The sequence below is a fragment of the Pantherophis guttatus genome, chromosome 2, assembly GCF_059756535.1.
Source record: "Pantherophis guttatus breed Tessera chromosome 2, ASM5975653v1, whole genome shotgun sequence".
NCBI lineage: Eukaryota > Metazoa > Chordata > Lepidosauria > Squamata > Colubridae > Pantherophis > Pantherophis guttatus.
Genome location: NC_142064.1, coordinates 106711435 through 106725915, shown reverse-complemented (window position 1 = coordinate 106725915; position 14481 = coordinate 106711435). Strand labels below are relative to the sequence as shown.

General features: G+C 40.6%; 2 protein-coding genes across 12 annotated transcripts in view; one reads left to right on the top strand and one right to left on the bottom strand.

Annotated features, from left to right (window-relative positions):
* LOC117661898 (uncharacterized) overlaps nucleotides 1–12336 on the bottom strand; it is an 86097-nt gene extending 73761 nt beyond the window's left edge. For 5 of the 10 annotated variants that reach the window (XM_087888413.1, XM_087888408.1, XM_060690253.2 and 2 more), the window contains exons 1-3: nucleotides 11852–12336; nucleotides 10958–11377; nucleotides 9239–9295 (exon numbers count right to left, since the gene is read on the bottom strand). The gene's annotated coding sequence lies outside the window, so the exon portion shown is untranslated. Of the gene's footprint in view, nucleotides 1–7101; nucleotides 7140–9238; nucleotides 9296–10957; nucleotides 11378–11851 lie in introns of those variants that run through there. The other 5 variants (XM_087888409.1, XM_087888415.1, XM_087888412.1 and 2 more) reach the window with 3 other exon arrangements.
* Nucleotides 12309–14481, top strand: part of CHD1L (chromodomain helicase DNA binding protein 1 like) — a 101774-nt gene continuing 99601 nt past the window's right edge. For both annotated transcript variants that reach the window (XM_034411164.3, XM_087888381.1), the window contains exons 1-3: nucleotides 12309–12634; nucleotides 13763–13875; nucleotides 13979–14082. In XM_034411164.3, the coding sequence (XP_034267055.2) occupies nucleotides 12538–12634; nucleotides 13763–13875; nucleotides 13979–14082 (314 nt within the window). In that variant the 5' untranslated portion in view covers nucleotides 12309–12537. The remainder of the gene's footprint in view (nucleotides 12635–13762; nucleotides 13876–13978; nucleotides 14083–14481) is intronic.

The following is a 14481-nucleotide window of genomic DNA, read 5'->3' as shown; positions in this document are numbered from 1 at the left end:
CTCTCAGCTGTTTTGCGGAGGGCTCTGTTGCTAGCTGCAAAGAGAGGAGCAGATTTTTTTTCCCCCTAGCTACGCTGAAAAACCGAAACTGAAAGTAAGGGTCTTTGCTGCAACGTGACAAAATGAGGCAAAGAGAGATTTCTTTTTTTTTCTTTTTCCTCACCAAAAAAGGTAAGTGCAAAACTGCAAACAATGGGAAATTTAGGGCAAAAGAGGAGGTTCAAGATTTTAAAACACAAAAGAAAAAAAGCTCTATTTAACTAGGGAATTGTAATCATTGAGATACTATTAATTGTATATTGTGTTGAAAGCAGAAATGGTTAAGTTGTGGTTTGGAGGAATATATGGGGGAAATTATTTGGTTTATCTTTCTCCTCTAACCTACCACCTCTCTCTTTTCTTTCCTTCTTACTTTCTCTTCCCCCCCTTCTTCTCCTCCCTACTTCCTCTTCCTTTCTCCTTCTCCTCCCTCTCTTACCCTCACTCCTACTCTAATTTCCCTTCCTTTCATTCATCCCTCTCTATTGCTGTATCCTTTTATGCATATGGACTACTCAGAGGGCTGAAAAAGTTATTTTTGACTGGTCCTCGCACTTTTGACCACTCCTCGAACTTACGACTGTCCTCACATTTTAGGTTTTTGCCCTATCTTGTCACCATGGTGAAGAGAAGCAGTTGTGAAATGAGTGACACGGTTGTTAAGAATGCTACAATGGGCATAAATGATGACCAGTCATAAGTGCGAAGACTGGTCAAAAGTGCGAGGACCTGTCAGAAATCACTTTTTTCAGCCCTCTGGGTAGTCCTTTTGTGCACATGGACTACTTAGAGGGCTGAAAAAATTATTTTTGACTGGTCCTTGCACTTTTGACCAGTCCTGGAATTTACGACTGTCCTCACATTTTACGTTTTTTGCCCTATCTTATCACCATGGTGAAGAGAAGCAGTTGTGAAATGGGTGACATGGTTGTTAAGAATGCTGCAGAGCATAAATGTGAGGATGGTCATAAGTGTGAGGACCAGTCAAAAGTGCAAGGATCTGTCAGAAATGACTTTTTTCAGCCCTCTGAGTAGTCCCTATACACATAGCCATGGCCATCCGGTCACATGACCTCCAAGCCATGCCCACAAAATAAGCCATGCCCACAGAACTGATAGTAAAAAAATTTAGAACCCACCCCTGGTTGGGGGTCACCACAACATGAGGAACTGTATTAATGGGTCGCGGCATTAGGAAGGTTGAGAACCACTGCTCTAGTCAAAGATGAGTTCTACCAGAAGAACCGGGCTCTGTTCACACATTGAGATGGATTCATTTGGAAGGGTACCAAACTATATGTACCCATCAGTATGATTAGAGGTTTCACCCCAGTGCCATGATGTCCGTTCAGCGGGCCATTTTGGTTTTGTAAAAATGTTGCACCTAATTAACCACCAATTTTGGTGGCCTTCCATGAAGCGGGATATCGAAAATTATATAGGGAGCTGTACTATCTGCGCTACCAAGAAGAGTCAACCTGGCAAGCCTATTGGATTGTTACAGCCGGTAGCTAACCCCACACAACTGTGGGAGCAGGTCACGATGGACTTCATTGTGGGATTACCAGACAGTCAGGGTCACAATGTAATATGGATTGTCATAGATCTATTTTCGAAGCAGGCTCATTTTATTGTCAGTGGCCTACAATATGAGGTAGAGGAAATATTAGACACCAGACTGCATGGGGGGAGAGGGGTCCTACAATACCTCGTTTTGTGGAAAGGGTATTCCTGGTCCGAGGCTTCATGGGTTTGGGAGGGTGATGTAATCGCCCCATGGCTTGTTGCCAAGTACCACCGTTGGTACCCAGACAAGTTGGGGCCTTTATCTTCTTAAATCGCTCACTGTTGTTCCTATAATTTAGACACCGTCTCCATGGTAGAGGGGGCCGCATGTCAGCCCCAGCCCTGCAACGGTACTTGGGGCCACCATTCATGTGGAGATCGCCATTCCGCTGCTGCACGCTTTCGCTGATGACCCTTCCTGTGTGCCTGCCCTGCTGGGTCGTCAGCCTCGAGGCATACCTCTCACTTCGACTCCCCAGCCACATGCTAGATGACTTCAGGGGCATGCACTGAAGCAGTTTCTCACCATCCATCACTTTAAGGAAAGCAAGCACGTGAATATTAAATATTGTAATGTAAGAGAAGCCATCAAATATAAATTAATTAGCTTGCTTCACTGTTCTTCAGAAGAATATTACTTCCCATCACTTTAAAGAAAGACGGCGCAGCGCGGAACTGGAGCAACTTGCAATGGATTGGGGAGAGAGAGGGAGGATACGGGTTAATTAGGTAATTGAGTGATTGCACTGGGGTGGAGCTGTATGCTGCTTAAAGGAGCAGCACGGAGCGTCGGCTCCAACAAAGATTCCTTTCTGTAACACTTTAAGGTGGTCAGTTAGTACTGATAACAGGATAAACAAACTTGGTTACTGCTTTTACGTGCTGAGGGTTTTTTTTTTTCCCCATAGTTTACGGAACCTGACAGTTATTTGATTTTATGTCTATTCCAGTCATAAAGGGAGGAATGTCAGCGTATAAGAAATTATGAGCTGGGATAGCCATAACAACAAGTCAGCCAACTGGAACTGTTTGGTGACTAAGAAACAGGAGTTGTTGTGAACCATGGGAGATGGCTCAGAGCCTGGGTGCGGCTTAGCTTAACTGGTCTGTATTTAAGAGTAGCTTCTGTGATTCTGTGACTTCTGTGATTTCTAGATTCTAGCTTCTTGTCCTTGTACTTGCTACCACATTGCAAGAGCTGCATGGGTATTGTATACATGCATCATGTTTTATATTATTGTATATAAATAAGTTTCTTCTATAAATGAATCGTGCTGAATTGTTTACTTGTGTGCTGGTTGGATTGCTGCAAACTCTTGACACAAATGTAGGGAGACTGGAGGAAAGGCGCTTTGGTGACTGCAAGTGAACAAAGGAGAGAATAAAATGTGAATAAAATGTGCATATGAATGAAAAATGATGGTGGCAAGATTTTCTTAATGACTTGCTGGCTTCCCGGTTGACTTTGTCTCTCAAGATGCCAGCCATCTCACCTTGTCTCTGAAGCTGCCAGTAGAGACTGATTTTAAGTCCCTTCATATACCGTGTTTCCCCAAAAATAAGACTCTGTCTTATATTTTTTTTGAACCCTGAAATAAGCGCTTGGCCTTATTGCCATGTGCCCAAAAGCCTGATTGGGCTTATTATCAGGGGATGTCTTATTTGGGGGGAAACAGGGTAGTGCCATTGTAACATCAAATAGTCACTGAATGAATGGTGGTAAATCTAGTATTCTTCTTGCTTTATCTGTAATGCAAGTATTAGAATTTAAAAGCCTTGATAGTACAGTGGTTCAATGCACCCTATTATTAACACAGCTGCCTGCAATTTCTGCTGGTTCGAATCTCTCCAAGGCTCAAGGTTGACTCAGCCTTCCATCCTTTCTAAGGTAGGTGAAATGAGGACCCAGTTTGTGGGGGCAATAAGCTGACTTTGTATAAAAAAAATATACAAAAAGAATGAAGGCTATTGCTTAACGCATTGTAATCCGCCCTGAGTCTCCGGAGAAGGGCGGCATATAAATCAAATTAAAAAAAAAAAAAAGAGTCCTTTGATCAGGCAGACTGAAAGGAGCAAGCTGACCATTTGCCTTCAGCATCCAGGCTACTTACAAACCAGTTTCAAAACTATGGATTAGTAGTAAGTAATGAGAAGGAAGCAATTCTGGGGCTCTCTTTCTTCTTTTCTTCCTTTTTTTTTCATATGTAAAACATGAGGAGATTCTGATCATGGCTTGGTTTAAATAGTAGCCACTGTCAAAGGTGTAATTTCAATAGGAAGCTTTTCATTTCTTCAAAGGATGAAAAGAGGGACATAATAACAGTACCAAATCTACCTTTTGTGTCGAAACCATATGCTAAGCTTAACAGGTCCTTGACAGATAGTCCTTGCTGTCCCTATAGTAGCAATTGGGACTGGAATTTATGTTGTTAAGCAATGGAGTTGTGCAACAGGCATGTCACAGATCAGAAAGGTTGTAATGAACTGTGCAAGAGGTGCCACAAGGGTTGGGCGGGTGCTCAGAGATGCAGCACAGATGGGGAAAAGTGCATGAATGGCTTGCATAAGTGCAGAGGGCTGATTGAGGGTGAACGGATGGGGGAGATTTATCTCAGTGACTTGTGATCTTCCCTGCCAGCTTCCCCATTGACTTTCTGAGCAAGTAGCGATCATGTGATTCAGCGGTGGGTTTCAGATATTGTTACCACTGGTTCGCCACAAGCGCGGCCCTTCTGCGCATGCACCCAGCCTCGAAAATGTGCCTACATAGGACGGCATAGCGCCGGGCCGGGGGGGGGCAGGCCAACCCATGATCTCTGCTACCGGTTCGGGAAAACCAGTCTGAACCGGCTGAATACCACCTCTGATGTAATTGCAGGATACTTGGCAACCAATTGTAAGTGCTAAAAGGTTGTCAAACACCCAGACTATGATCACTGTGGAGATAGTGGAACAGCCGGTCTCCAAGATTCAGTCATAATCACCATTTGTGCAACAACATCATAACTTGGAACAGTAACTGACCAAACGGTCATAGGTCAAAGACTATCTGCAGTATCTTAAGCATCTTCCATTATGTTCAGAAGTTTCAGATTAATGGCAAATCGTTGGTGTCAGTGTAGGCCTAGCTCAGTGGTTCTCAACCTTCTTAATGCCGCAACCCTTTAATACAGTTCCTCATGTTGTGGTGACCCCCAACCATGAAGTTATTCCTAAAACCATCGAAAATATGTGTTTTCCAATAGTCTTAGGCCAGGGGTCCCCAACCTTTTGGACCTCAGGGACCACCAAGTTCATAATTTTAAATTTTGCGGACCACTAATACGAATCCAGTGGGCCGCTTGCTGAAGCACCTGGACTCCCAATGACGGGATGGGGTCCTTCAGGCTCTCTCTCTCTCCCCCCCCCCCACTCTTTCTCTCTCATTATCTCTTTCTCTCTCTCATTATCTCTTTCTCTCTCTCTCTCTCTCCCTCTCTCTTTCTCTCTCCCACTCTTTCTTTCTCATTCTCTCTCTCTCCCCCTTTCTCTCTTTCTCCCCCACTCTCTTTCTCTCCCCTCTCTTTATTCTTTCTCTCTGTCCCTCTTTCTTTCTCCTTTTCTCTCTCCCCAATTCTCTTTCTCTCTCCCCCTTTCTCTCTCCCACTCTTTCTCTCTCTTTTTCTCTCCCCTTTCTCTCTCCCACTCTTTCTCTTTCTCTCCCCCTTTCTCTCTCTCCCCCACTCTCTCTCTTTCTGATTCTCTCATTCTGATTCTTTCATTTTGTCTCTCTCTCTCATTCTCTCTGATTCTGATTCTCTCTTTCATTCTGTCTCATTCTCTCTCTCTCTCTCTGATTCTCTGTCTTTCTCTCATTCTCTTTCATTCTGTCTTTCTCTTTCATTTTTTGTCTCTTTCTCTGTCTCATTCTGATTCTCTCTCTTTCTCTCTCTCTCATTCTCTTTCATTCTTCGTCTCTTTCTCTCTCTGTCTCATTCTGATTCTCTCTCTCTCTCTCTCTCTCTCTCTCATTCTCTCTCTCTCTCATCTCATGGGCCAGCCAGTGTTTTAGGGCTGAGAGGAAGTCAAACAGCTCCCTGAGAGACCGAGGGCCGGAAGAAGTGTGGGAGCGAAGCACTACTTGAACTTGCGTGGCATGAGCATTCGCCTTGGTATATTTGCGCCAGCCGGTGGCCAAGGCAGCCCTCATCTCTCCGCTGAAAGTGTGGCATCAGGATTCCGCCTTGGTATATTTGCGGCGCAAGGCAGCCCTCATCTCCTGCCACTTGGGACTCAGAGTGGTAAACGGTGACTGGTCCGGGGAGCAGCCGGATTTTGCTCTCCATTGCGGACGCCAGATCGGCCCCCTACAAGCTCTTGTCTCTCGAGGAGCCCAACCAAAGTTTCCCGCACCACTTCAGGGAGCGCTCCTCGAGAGACGAGCGCTTGCAGGGGGCCGATCTGGCATCCACAATGGAGAGCAAAATCCGGCTGCTCCCCAGACCAGTCACCATTTACCGCTCCAAGTCCCAAGCATCAGGAGATGAGGGCTGCCTTGTGCCACAAATATACCAAGACGGAATCCTGATGCCGCACTTACAGCGGAGAGAAGAAGCCGGATTTTGCTCTTCATTGCAGACACCAGGTCGCCCCCCTGCAAGCTCTCGTCTCTCGAGGAGACTGACCAAAGTTTCCAGCCCCGCTTCAGGGAGTGCTCCTCAAGAGATGAGAGCTTGCAGGGGGCCGATCTGGCGTCCGGATTAGAGAGCAAAATCCGGCTGCTCCTCGGATCAGACGCCATTTACCGCTCTGAGTCCCAAGCGACAGGAGAGGAGGGCTGCCTTGGGCCACTGGCTGGCACAAATATACTGAGGCGGAATGCTGTTGCCGTGCAAATGAAAGTAGTGCTTCGCTCTCACAGCTTCCAGCCATCGCAAACACTGCTTCTTCCCACTTCTGCCGCTCTTTCCCCCACCGCTACAACAGCACCATTCATTCCGGATGGCAAGGGCTACACTCCTTTTTCCGTATTGCACCACCTGCAAAAATGCAAAAATACGAAAATTTCTCCGCGGACCATCAAAGGACCACCAGTTGGTGACCACTGTCTTAGGCGACCCCTGTGAAAGGGTTGTTCGACCCCCAAAGGGATCGCGACCCACAGGTTGAGAACCACTGGCCTAGGTATGTTCAACTACTGAATGTTATACAAATTTTGAACTTTTTAATATTTCATAGATCTTTAACTCTACACCCCAAACACAATACAAAACCACATCAAGAAGCTATTGTAGAAACTGTACTGCTTGGTGTGTATGTAAAATTGAAATGTTCCCACATGTATTGTTTAAGAGAACAGATTGTTAGCCTAGAAAATCTAGTGCTACAGTGAAAAAGCTCTCTGTCTCCCATACAGTATATGACTCATTCAATTTGAGTTTGTTTTTCATGTTCTCCATTTTACTCTGCTTGCACTTTGCCTCTATTATGTAATTCAGTTAGTAAAATAGTACTTACTACATTAAAAATGGCACTAAAAAAAGTTGTCCAAAAGCCTACAATGAAAAAAAAAGAATTTTTATTTCTCTGTTCTATATTGAGTCTTCTTTCAACAGAGACTGAACATAATTGGGCATTAAAGGGCCAAATAGAAAACACATACAGATAGCATCTTTCTCTAGACTGAATTTAAGGCTTACCCATTCTGCTTTCACCAAAGCCAGACTGCACAATATTGATCTGGTACAGTGAATCAGTTATAGCAAAAATCATTTCCCCCGTTCTCAAAAGTGGCTTTAAACCTGTTACACCACACACAGTAGGAAACAGGTACAGTAATTGTTGTATGCTGCACAGAGACATTTTCCACGAGGCAGCCATATAAATTTGATCAATAAATAAAATAAACTTTTATTTTACTAAAAATAGTACTGGATACATAACATCTCAGGGAATTCTTTCATAGAGTTTAAATCATGCCTGTTTCTTCCTTAGCCAGTGGAGAGAAATCTGGCATTATTCCTAACTGAAGTCTAACGTGTTGCACAGAGGAAGTTACAAAAATGATGGACTCCATCTGAACTCAATAGTGTGACATAGAAGCAATAACCCAAGTAAAAAAAATGAATAAAACAACAAAAGGCATCCAAAAAAATGTAGCTTTGGCTATATAAAAACTACAGATTCCAGAATAAGCAGGAAGTTGGCCAGCAGCTAAACATCCCATCCCATGAAACAGTACCTGGCTCAACAACAATGAATGAGGAGGCTAAAGTACTGTAGACTACAGTAGAGAGTACTGAAACATTATAAAAAGGGCCAAACAAGGACTTGGTTGGAAGACCTTCCATTGTACCCATGGGTCATAATCCATCTTCTCTCCCCTGTTTATTGATGGAACTTGGTAAGTTATTTGATTCAACAAAATGGATAACTAAGACTTCTTTGTTGCGTGTCACTACCCAAGATCCCAGAAGAGTATGAGGACAAAAATGAAACAGAAGCTTCCTTTCCTTTAAAACTCAGTTATAAACCTTGAAATGTTTAGATAAAAATAAACCAATCAAGTAACTTTTTTGGTTAGAGAGGCTGTTTTCATAACTCAACTTTTATGATCTAATAGAGCAAAAATATCATTTCAAAAGATGAAAGAAAATTGTTCACCAGTCTTCAACCAACATGATATGACACAGTATCATTACTGTGCAATGACCTGGTTATAGACTCACCTAGGTTACAAAGAGGGATGCAGCCAGAGGTGAAAGATGTTGGTTTGACGAAGATCTACACAATGTCGTCATGATAACATTAAATAATAGGAGGCTCAGGATACACAACTTGACTCTTCACTCTGCTTAACTCTTTTGGAGGTTGGGAAGTTGTCATTAATTATCTGCCATTTGTTCATCTAACCTGCATTGTTGTATTCTCATGAAGCATTGTAATTAATTGCAGAGAATGCCATAGCCTGTCACAGAGAATTGCATCAAATAATGCCTTCATTTTTAATGTTACTAATAGAGATCAGAGATTATCTGAGGTTATTTCGCAGATATGGATACATTGGTCCATTCTTGAAAAGCTTAGTTTAAAATCTGCTTATTCTGCAGCTATTTGTTTGTCTCAGCTCAACCAATCAGCAACTTTTTGAAACAGGTATTTTGCATATAATTTACTGATTATACACTACAGTCTGATTGGAAAATAAAGTTAAGTTGTTCCTGTTAACTTTTTGCTAACTGGTATTATTTTGCTTTTTGGATCAAGTGTACAAATTGGAAATTTATGTCCAAACCACCTGGAAACCACCAAGTTGCCTAAGCTTACCTTTGATAATCCTTACTGAAAATCAAGAGATATGCTATAGATATAGAAGTTGTAGTTTGTAGAGTACAACTTTTAAACATATTGGTCTTGGGATTCTATGCTATAAAAGAAATATACAAAAAGAGGAGAAGGCCAAAGAACACAAGGCAGACGCAGAAAAAGATGGAGAGGCATCGAAGACACATAACAACAACATCAAATAGCAATGGTTGAGGCCACTAGAAGTGCAACAATGGCTGATACCACTAGAACTTTGTATCTCCCTCGACATCTGAAGCAGTAAAAGAGGAAGTAAAGAAGGAGGAGGAAGAAAAGACTGGATACTTACTGTATTGACCAGGTGCACGCAAAGCTGTAGAGGAAAGCCAGATAGTCTGGGGGACCACTAGAAATAAAGAGAAAAAACATACTGGTTTACAAAAGTATTGTCACCATAAATCCATTAGCTGTTGTTTTTAAATCAAATTAATACTGCTGCCCCTCCAAAATAATTACCACAGCATATGATTGTAATTGCAAAGATATCTAAATCTAATCTAAATCTTAAATACAATTTAGTTCAGAGTTAAAAATAATTTGGCATTGATAAACTAGAAATTACATTTTTTCAGCTCTGTGTATATTTTTAAAGAAATCCTTTAAAGAAATAAATTTTGTCAAATAAATTCCTAAGTATTTAACCTAATGTCTTATTCTATATAAAATAATATATTCCCTCTCTGTAAGATATCTCCATATATCCAAAAAACGATGATAATGACATATCAGACATATGAGAGGGAGTTAGGAGTGTTCAGGGGAATTTGCTGGAAATCCTTTGAGATCAAATAATTATATCTACATGTAGGGAAAAGGTCATTCATTTTTTCAGGGATAAAGAAATCTACTTTGATGTCTTTTATATAATTTTGTTAACACAAACTGAGGTACTTGTAATTGTTATTTTTCCAGATTCAGTCTGAAAGCTTACTATTATGAATCTTCTTCCCCTCTGATTTTTTTTTTTCTAGAGTCTATGGTAAACTTTTCACATATATTATTGCTCCATCCCCCCGCCCTTTGTTAGTGGCCACAATTTCTTTTTACCAACAGATTTAGAATGTCATTTTAATGTGTGTGTTTTGAAGACATACATTATGTATTAAATATTAGCTGAAAACAGTATGATCTAAGTAGACATTAATTTAATTTACACAGGCTTACTAGCTTTTTTATCTACTTTTTTATCTTTGCTATTTCTTATAGAAAAGGAAACACTACATGATCGTCCATAAAGTACACCCCATACTTTATTAGTGATACTATCCATTCAATCATGCCCAATTGTAGGCAATTCTATGGACCAGCTCTCTCCACATTTTCCAATTTTGTACAGCTTCTTTCAGTTGTGTTATGCTATGTCAGCTTTGATTTTATACCCATCATGTTTTTGGAGGTCTGACTCTTCCAAATTAACTGCCTTTTCCAATGAGTTTGCTTGCATAATAACATGGCTGAAATAAGTAAGGTGTCATTGTGATTTTGCCTTCCAGCTTGGTTTTATATACTCCAGTACTTGCTTGTTTGTCTCCTTTACTGTCCAAGGAAAGTATTCCAGGGCTCCTTTGCTGAAGAGTTCCTGGGACAGCAAAGGGGCCCACCTCACATGTTTTATTGCTCATGTTCAAAATGACCTCCAGATAAAATGCCCATTTATATCTGCTCTTTTTGTCCTGAAGACAAAATTTATAAAAACGCACAAGCTTTCCTGAGATTCATCAGATACCCAGGAAAGCCTACGCGGTTCCATAAAATGGGTTAATTGGAAGTTAACTACACTTCTGATTTTCTGCCATCACAACTCTCCTATAATGGCTACAGCGAAAAGTACCAGCTTGTGTAAGTGTACTCTGTTGTCGTCCCCAGCCATTCAGCCGTGTCCAATCCTCAGCGACTATACAGCTCACCACTCTCCATGTTCCTCTCATGCAGATAATCCATGCTTCCAGAAATAGCATGAATGAATATCGTCCCTAAACTGTACAATTGTCTTTACGACCTCACTCACCACGTCCACGGGAGGTCGCCAAGATTTTTCGAAGCGGTCCGACCGCCGGCGGTGAAAAGCTGTGCCAGCCGCACCAGTAACACGCCGCAAGAAACCTAAATAAAACAAACGAAAAGCGCAGCTCCCCAGGCGATCGTCGATAGTTGCCAGCCTTCGTCCTTCATGGCTCAGGTGGCCGGTGCCGCACGGAAAACGAGAAGATCAGAAAGCCGAAGAAGAGTACAAAATGCTTCCCTCCGTCTCGCAGATTTTTACTGGGTTGGAGGCGGAGCTTGATGAAAGCAGCTATTTCCTCAGCTTGGTATTTTTCCGTAATTCCATCAAGCAACATGCCTGAATAGCCACCTGCCCAACGCCTCGCTTTCGGTTAATCGCATGTTTGCGCCAATGGAGGAGATCTCCACACACACCACTCTGAAACTACAAAGGAGAAGAGATTTGTGTTACAGAAACCCTGAGAGATTTTAAAAGATGCACAGAACATAAGTTATATTTTTCTATTCTTTTTGCGGCCTTTTTAGTTTCATTTAGACAATGATTTGTTAGCATACCAAGCTACCCATGGATTCTCCAATTAACTCTTTATTCCTGGTTCGCCGACATACAGCAGAATAGCAAGAATTGGATTGTCATAAATTACCTTTTTTTTAATGGTTTAGTGGTAGCAGCTTGATTTGCTAGGCAATTGTTTTCTGCAGGCACATTTTTGTCTGAGGGGACAAAATTTAAGTGATAGGCAATATTAATTGAGTCCCGCACAATTCCGCTCTGATCCTGCAGCGGGACGTTGCTATTATAGAAGTCCGAGAATGGCAAAACGGACCATCTTTAACTGGGCAGAGCAAAGAAACTAGTCCAGCTAGCGTAATTAGGGACATGACAGGCGGATCTTACTTTTAATACAGGACATTCATTCTGTCCTGTTACGCTGCTCTCTTCAAGCTCTTCAGATAAGTCCCCACCTAGTTTCACCTGTTCATTTATCGATGACCGATAAATGCCAACACTTCACTTGAATTTGGGGTGAGGCGGGGTGGTGGTAGTATTACAAAATAAATCCATACGGCCTGGATTCACTCGACATAAGAAGCTAAAATGTGGTTGGAGAGCCGATTATTTTTACTAAAAATGTACAGCAACTTTGGGCGGGAATCGATCCAATAGGAAATCTGCTAGAGGACGCGTCGTTGTTCTTGGGGGGGGAAAACCCACAATCTTAATCATATTACATAGTTCTAGATAGGATTAATTTTAAGGTTATTAATTCAATAATATTATACTGTATACAGATAGGCATACAGTCTGTCGACTGAGTCCAACAAGAAAACGCAATGCAGAGTAAAAACACCACCGCAGACAAAATATTGAAAGGCCCGTGTGAGCAGCGTCACTGTCCTACGGAATGATGCTCTTTCTAGAACCCGCCCAGGTTCCCGTAAAAGCCAATTACGGCGCAATGTTCTTTCTTAACCAGCCAATCCATATAAGCCTGCCTATTGCTTTCTTTCCGGTAACTGTTTTGGAAAGTGAAAATTGCGAAAGGAAGAGGAATCGGAGCTTGGTGCTTTGAGGCCTGTGTGATGTCTTGCTTCTTCCAAACTCTTTCTAACAAATACAGATCCAGACAGGGAAGCGAAAGTATTATAGAGGAACAATTATTCCAATGGGGATTGACGGGTAAATTTCGTTTCGAGCCATTTTTCCTAAAGATGGAATCCATAGATTAATTTACTTAGGCTCTATTGATAAGTTAGTTTGTATTGGGGGCAGCCAGGGAATTGAATTAATTCAACGAGAGCATGTTTTTATTTAAAACTACCAAAATGCAAAAGTATAAAAAGCAAGCAATGGTAATTAAGTACTGTATATTAAAAACTAGTTTCAGCTTGATAGGATTAATGTACAAAGTACTTTGGTTCATTGCCTGTTCAAAAAGCCAGATGATGCAAAGATAACCTAAAACGAATAAGTACCTTATTAATTCAGTATTAAGTGGTTCAGATACTTATGTAGTTTTCCAAATCAAGAATTTACATATTGTTTGTTCAGAGGGAAGAGGTATAAGATATCTTCTTTAAAATCCCTTGTCTTAAAAAATAACAAATATATTGTTAGACTGACATTCCTATGTTTGGATTTAAAAAGTAAGTTCTCTTGAATAGTTATGCTATTCCATAAATTAGATTGTCTGTCCTGTACAACTTACAACTTACAACTAGTATGTAAATTGTAGCTGCTCTATAGAAATAAAATTATTATTATTACTATTATTATTATTATTATTATTATTATTATTATTATTATTATTATTCTCATTGCAATCCCATGAATACAGGAATCAATGTAACAGGTTATATGTGATGTGAAACCACTTAATTTACCAGCTTTAGACTTGCTAGAATTAACTCCAGGAATTCCCATTGGATATGTTGGCTGAGAATTGTGAGAATAGTAATGGTAACTTCTTAATGCTTGGTATAATTTCTTACCCTTTGGGTAATAATCAAATGTATTAAATATGCGTTAAAATGAAATATCTTCAAAAAGATAATTCTGTGTTTACACATATCTTGAAATGCCAATTAAAACAAGGCACCAGGTTTGAGAAAACTGCTGCACTGTATTTGCTCCCCTTCTAGAATGTCAGTGAAAATAGCTATCTTGAAATAAGTTCTAAGAAAATGACGATAACTCCTTTTGCATAATCAAAGTATAATGTCTAATTCTTTAGATTAATTGTATTTCAAACAGCTGTTTATGTAAATTAAGAGTTCCTATGCAATAGTTTCCCTTTCTTATTTTTAGCTATTCACCTGTATCCCTATCAGATAGAAGGTGTAAATTGGATGATAAGCTGCTATGAAACTGGGCATGGATGTATTCTGGGTGATGAAATGGGACTGGGGAAGACTTGCCAGGTATTATTTTGTCTTTCTATATGAAATGTATGATTTCCTAATTGTCAAAAGAAAAATGAATGTTATTAAAATAAATCCAAAATATGTTTAAAATCTATTTCAGACTATTTGTCTGCTTGTTTTTTTGAGTGGGAAGCTTCATAGGAGACCTTTTGTGATCATTTGCCCTCTCTCTGTGTTAAACAGCTGGAAAGATGAATTAAAAAGGTAAACATTTCTAGAGTTTTTACATTTCGTGAAGGACATTCTGGCAAGTTTCAAATGTAATTTGTGTGCTGCCCAGAGTCAATTTGGAGTTAGACAGTGCCTAAATGCAGAATTGGTGGCATTATTACAAACTACCATATACTGTATGTTATGCCTGTTGATAATCAGAAATCTAGTAGCATATTTCCAACTAATACATTTTATTAAAATATTTTGTGAGGTGTAACACATTTATCAGATGTATACAGTTGCAAGAAAAAGTATGTGAACCCCTTGGGATTACGTGGAGTTTTGCATGAATTGGTCATAAAATGTGCTCTGAACTTCATCTAAGTCACAACAATAGAAAAACACAGTCTGCTTAAAATAATACTACACAAACATTAGATGTTGCCATAG